The sequence below is a fragment of the Nycticebus coucang genome, chromosome 4 (genome assembly GCF_027406575.1).
Source record: "Nycticebus coucang isolate mNycCou1 chromosome 4, mNycCou1.pri, whole genome shotgun sequence".
NCBI classification, from domain to species: domain Eukaryota; kingdom Metazoa; phylum Chordata; class Mammalia; order Primates; family Lorisidae; genus Nycticebus; species Nycticebus coucang.
In genome coordinates this window covers 138,940,594-138,946,920 of record NC_069783.1, presented here as the reverse complement: position 1 = coordinate 138,946,920, position 6,327 = coordinate 138,940,594, and the positions used below count along the sequence as shown (strand labels likewise).

At 46.5% G+C, this 6,327-nt stretch overlaps 1 protein-coding gene across 1 annotated transcript in view; it reads left to right on the top strand.

Moving 5' to 3' along the window:
- Positions 1 to 1,993: 1,993 nt before the first annotated feature.
- The window catches only part of LIMK2 (LIM domain kinase 2), a 79,294-nt gene continuing 74,960 nt past the window's right edge, over positions 1,994 to 6,327 (top strand). The window contains exon 1 of the mRNA XM_053586903.1: positions 1,994 to 2,140. Within this exon, the coding sequence (XP_053442878.1) occupies positions 2,125 to 2,140 (16 nt within the window). The 5' untranslated portion in view covers positions 1,994 to 2,124. The remainder of the gene's footprint in view (positions 2,141 to 6,327) is intronic.

Below are 6,327 nucleotides of genomic sequence, written 5' to 3'. Positions count from 1 at the left end.
ATCCAGCCTGGGCTCGCCAAACAATGACAGCTGCAACCAAAAATAAATAGCCAAGTGTTGTGACAGGCGCCTGTAGTCCCAGCTACTTGGGAGGCTGAGGCAGGAAAACTGCTTGAGCCCAGGAGTTGGAGGTTGCTGTGAGCTGTGATGCCACAGCACTCTACCCAGGGTGACAGCATGAGGCTCTGTCTCAAAAAAAAAAAAAAATAGTGGAAAATGTCACCTGAACATCTGGATTTTGGACTTGTTTTGAAAAATTGGAAGATGGGTTATTCACTCCTTAAAAAATAACTAATGAGATAAAATCAAACTCTCTTAACCTTAAAATAAAAAAAAAAGAAAAATTGGAAGATGGGAATAGCAAGCCAGTGTTCCAGCAAGGAGCTGCTCCTCTTCCAACGAGGCATACAAGCTCCAGCATGATGTGTTCATTTATACACCTACTTGGATAAGGATCAGGCCAAGCATGCTGGTTGAGCCATCTCAGTTCCATTTTTGACGTAAAGGTTATCTGCTGGTAGCTTAGTCATACTAGGTGCAGAGAAGTGGTTTCTCAGTGATAAAAGCTTCTAAGAAAAATCCACTGTCAACTCCCAAAACTATTTGTGGGGTAGATCTGGCTACTCCATATTAATATTTGTAATCTTAAACACTGCTGGAGAAAGCTTTCCACTAGGAGTCAGGAAGCCCAGATTCTCATCCCCATTCGGCTGCTAATGCGCTGAGCCATTTCGAGGTTGTCAAATGTCCTCTCTGGTCCTCAGCTTTCCCCCTGTATAAAATGAGGACTGGCTCAGCGCCGGTACCTCAGTGAGTAGAGCGCCGGCCACATACGCCGAGGCTGGCGGGTTCGAACCTGGCCCGGGCCTGCTAAACAACTATGACAACTTATTAATCCATTCGTGGATGGATGGGCACTTGGGCTTTTTCCATGATTTAGCAATAGTGAATTGGGCTGCAATAAACATTCTGGTGCAAATATCTTTGTTGTAATGTGATTTTTGGTCTTCTGGGTATATACCTAGTAGAGGAATTATAGGATTGAATGGCAGGTCTATTTTTAGATTTCTAAGTGTTCTCCAAACATCTTTCCAAAAGGAATGTATTAATTTGCATTCCCACCAGCAGTGCAGAAGTGTTCCCTTTTCTCCACATCCACACCAACATCTCTGGTCTTGGGATTTTGTGATACGGGCTAATCTTACTGGAGTTAGTACACCATGGAATATTATGCAGCCTTAAAGAAAGATGGAGACTTTACTTCGTTCATGTTTACATGGATGGAGCTGGAACATATTCTTCTTAGTAAAGTATCTCAAGAATGGAAGAAAAAGTATCCAATGTACTCAGCCCTACTATGAAACTAATTTTTGGCTTTCATATGGAAGCTATAACCCAGTTATAACCTAAGAATATGGGGAATGGGGAGAGGGAGGGGAAAGAGGGGGGAGGATGGGCGGAGGGAGGGTGATAGGTGGGATTACACCTGCGGTGCACCTTACGAGGGTACATGTGAAACTTAGTAAATGTAGAATATAATTGTCTTAACACAATAACTAAGAAAGTGCTAGGAAGGCTAAAAAAAAAAAACCAACTATGACAACTGCAACAAAAAAAACAGCCAGGCGTTAGTGGCAGGCACCTGTATTCCCAGCTACTTGGGAGGCTGAGGCAAGAGAATGGCTTCAGCCCAAGAGTTTGAGGTCGCTGTGAGCAGTAACGCCACAGCACTCTACCGAGGGCAATATACTTAGACTCTGTCTCAAAAAAATAAAATAAAATGAGGACTGGACTTCACACGAAGAGCCTGTGGGTGTGAAGACTTCAGCCCAGCGAAGAATCACCCTTACCGGCTTAAGCGCCCAGAGAGAACGCCACTGGCACTAGAGGGCGCCAGGGCCGCAGCAGAACCAGAGCCCGGGGGAGGAGCCTGTGGCGAAGGGGCGGGGCGGCGGCCGGCAGGCCCCAGAGCCAGGTGTGGTTTGGTCCTCCCCGGGCGCCGTAGGCGGTGCGTCCCGTTCGCGCCTAGGGCTGAAATCCTCCCTAGCCTCAGGCGGCTGCTGGAGCTGAGGGGTAGTGTTGCGGTCCCGGTCTATTCTTACCCATTTTCGCGCTCCCGGAGCCATGTCCGCGCTGGCGGGTAAGGAAGGGCTTCGCTTCCCGGTCCCACCGTTATCTCTGAAGCCTGGGCCCGTGGCGTCTCAGGGGAACTGGTGGCCTCTTGGGGATTTCGGGTTGACTGGATCCTCGTGGGTCCCCACTCATCAGAAGGACGACTTGGCGAGGGGGAAGGGCACAGCGCTCCGCAGGTCTCGGGGTTCGGGGAACTGGGAGGGCGAGGCATCCGGGAGACGCAGGGCTCTGAGGGGTGGGTAGATTGAGCTCCCCGGGAGGAAGGAATTCTGGCTCTGCCAGGAGACTGGTTTTGGTGGTGGTGCGGGGGGAGCGCAGGCTCCAAAATTAACACCCCTTCCAAGGAAGTTGAGGGGCGTGTGGTTCTCTTAGGGTGAAGCCTGTATAGAATATGGGAAGTACAGGCCCTTAGCCTTCAGGGCAATTAGGAGATGGAGAAGTACCGGGCTTTGGGTTCTCTGTCGAAAACGGAGGAGGATATGCCTTACCCACCAGTCCCACGGTTTTTCGTGGGTATCTTGGTGCCTGGGATCTCCTGGATCTTGAAAGTTTTTGCAGGAAATAGAGGAATGTGGACTCTTGGGGTTTAGAATAGGACTAGGGGTAGGAAGAGGTTGGACCATTCTTCCTGGGGTTCAAAGACCTGTGCTACGGCTGAGGAAAATAGGCTCCGTGGGTTTCTAATCCGCCTGTGGAAGTGGGTCCTCCCTTGATCTTTGTGAGACCAGAGGGATGTGGCCAAACTCCTCCAGGAAGGAAGAATTGTCTAAGGGTGAAGGGTGACTTCAGAATTGTTAGCAATGCCTCCAGTCCCTTCCTCATCACTTCACACACCACCCTGCTGCTTCCTGCCCTCCCAGTCTGTTCACGCAGCATCAGGAACCTTCTGTCCCGTGTGTTTCCTAGGCACCTGTGTGGGTGGCTTGGTTTCTGGGTCCACTAGGGTCAGCGTCCAGAAGCTTGCTAGATGTAGCAGGAGGGAATGTCAGGGCCTACAGCGGGTGGGGGGCAGCGAGGATATTAGCCCCCGCTTCCTGGCTTTTGGCCTGTGGATAGTCACTTCCTCCATCCTGAATACAAGGATCAGGCCACCAATGGGTCATTTCCTCACCCTGGGAGCATGGGATTTTCTCCTCATTGGTGAGAATAGGTTTCCAGAGAAAGAAAACCAGGGATAGAAATGCCTCCTGGCCCTTCCTTTTAAACAACATTTTTAGTTTCCAGAGTTCTTTAGCTAAAATGATTTCTGCTGTATGAACCTTGATTCTTAGAAACTTGTGAAAGATTTTAGAATACAGTAGGTTTTTTTGTTTTTTTTTTTTTGTGGTTTTTGGCCAGGGCTAGGTTTGAACCCACCACCTCTGGCATATGGGACCCGTGCCCTACTCCTTGAGCCACAGGCGCCACCCAGAATACAGTAGTTTTTTTTTTTTTTAATCAGATTTTCTCCTAGTGAACAAAAAATGTCTAGACGCATAAAGCCTTTACTTATGCACTCTTACCTTCATTCAAAGAATATTCATTGGATACTTCTGTGCCATGCACTTAACCAAATGCCAAGGAGTATAGTGGTAAACAAATCAGACACAGTCTTTGCCCTTGTGGTGCTTCCAATCTTAGAGATGGACAAAAAATAATTGAGGTAACAATTGAGATAAATGTTATAATAGTTTAGATAAACAATTGAGATAGGTGCCATAAGCGTACTGGGATAACAAGTATAGATAGGGGAAACTTACCCTAAGAAAGCAAGTTTATGCTGACCCCTAAGGATAAGTGAAAGTTGCTGAAGAGCAAAGAATATTCCAGCAGAGAAGAAACAGCATAAAAAGACTCTTAAACGTACTGTGGTGGCTCAGGCTTTTAATCCCAGCAAATTTGGGAGACAGAGGTGAAAGGATTGCTTGAGGCCAGGAATTTGAGACCAACCTGGGCTACAAGGTGAGATACTGTCTCAATTAAAAAAAAAAAAAAAAAAAAAAAGAAAAAGATAAAAAATTAATATGTAGGGTGGTCATAAAGTTTGCGTGTACCTTCAACCAGTGAGCATTTTAAAATAAAAAAATGCCTTTGGACTCTAGGATGGGGATGGGTGGGACGCTGTGCTGCAGGAAGGCCAGTGATACCTTTAAAAAGCTGGGAGAAGGTCAGTGTGGCTTTTTTGTGTGTGAGGAGACTACAGTCCAGAAATGATTTAAGGTTCCATAGCCAAATAAATGGTGGGGGTCAGAGTTTATATTTTCCAACTTCAAGTTTAGTGCTTCATCCTTTCTGTATCATGAGCCGCAGAACAAGCCTGCCCATGTCGTCAGAGAAGGAAGTGGGATTTCAATTTTTACTTGTTATTCTGTCCAAACTATGTTCAAAGACACCTTAGATTCCTCTTGTGTAACAGGAGAATCAATAACAAAGAAATCAAATATTTACTAAGTGTCTATGATGTCTACAGCACTGAGCTGAGCCAAGTTTTACCTCTTATAAATTTTAACAGGTGTTAGAGCCAGGAGCGACTCAAGATAATGTACAGTCTTCTCATTTTACTTGTGAAGAAAATGAGGATAAGGAGGAAATGGAGTTGTCTAGGGTCACTCAACCACTAGTAGAACTAGGACAAATGTAGGAGATTCCTCCTCTAATGCTCTTTACAATATTTCAAGCTGTTTGAAACATACAGTCTGGCACATAGTAAGCCCATAATAAACATTTGTTGATGGCTTGGCACCGGTAGTATAGTGGTTACGGTGCCAGCCACATATGCCGAAGTCGGCGGGTTCAAACCCGGCCTGGGCCACCTAAAACAACGACAACTGCAATAAAAAAATAGCTGGGCGGGCGGTGCCTGTGGCTCAGCGGGTAGGGCGCCAGACCCATATACCGAGGGTGGCGGGTTCATACCCGGCCCCGGCAAAACGGCAACAAAAAAATAGCCGGGCATTGTGGCGGGCGCCTGTGGTCCCAGCTGCTCGGGAGGCTGAGGCCGGAGAATCGCCTGGGCCCTGGAGTTGGAGGTTGCTGTGAGCTGTGTGATGCCATGGCACTCTACCATGGGCGATAAGGTGAGACTCTGCCTCTACAAAAAAAAAAAAAAAATAGCTGGGCATTGTGGTGGGTGCCTGTAGTCCCAGCTACTTGGGAGGCTGAGGCAAGAGAATTGCTTAAGCCCAAGAGTTTGAGGTTGCTGTGAGCTGTGACGCCAGTGCACTCTACCAAGGGTGACATAGTAGGACTCTGTCTCCAAAAAAAAAAAAAAAAAGATTTGTGGAAATACATAATACATGGTTTGTGCCTTTGAGAAGTTCCCTGTCTAGTTAAGGTGATTTAAAAAAAAAAAAAAAACAGGGCTAAGCTCAGTGGCTCATACCTGTAATCCCAGCATTCTGGGAGGCAGAGGCTGGAGGATCTCTGAGGCCAGGAGTCTGAGACCAGCCTAGGCAATATAGTGAGACCTGAGTCTCTACCAAAAAAAAAAAAAAAATTAAAAAGTTAGCTGGGTGTGGTAATAAGTACCTGTAGTCCTAGCTACTTGGGAGGCTGAGGTGGGAGAATTGCTTGAACCCAAAAGTTTGTTACAGTGAGCTTTGATCACACCATTGCACTCCAACCTGAATGATAGAACAAGACCCTGTCTCTTAAAAGAAAAAAAAAACACAAATCAAGACTAGCTGTTATAAGGCCTATGTGTGATAACATTATAAAATTTCAAAGGCAAAGGAGAATTCTATTCATACATTCATACCACAGATACCAAATGTTGAGCTCCTACTATGTGCCGAGCACTTTTCAGCCCTTGGAGATACAGCAGGGAATAAGGTAGACCAGATCTCTCACCTCATGGAGGGCATGTGCTGGTGAGGAAGGATAGTAAGTATATAAATATCATAATCAGAAATAAATGCTGATGGGCTAGACACGGTGGTTCAAGCCTGTAATCCTAGCACTCTAGGAGGCCAAGGTGGGTGGATTGCTGAGTTTAGGAGTTCACGACCAGCCTGAGAAAGAGCAAGACCCCATCTCTACTAAAAATAGAAAAACTAGCGGGGCGTTGTGGCAGATACCTGTAGTCCCAGCTACTTGAGAGGGCTCAGACAAGGAGATTGCTTGAGCCCACAAGTTTGAGGTTGCTGTGAGCTATGATGCCATAGCGCTCTATGAAGGGCAACAAAGTGAAACTCTGTCTCAAAAAAAGAAAAAGAA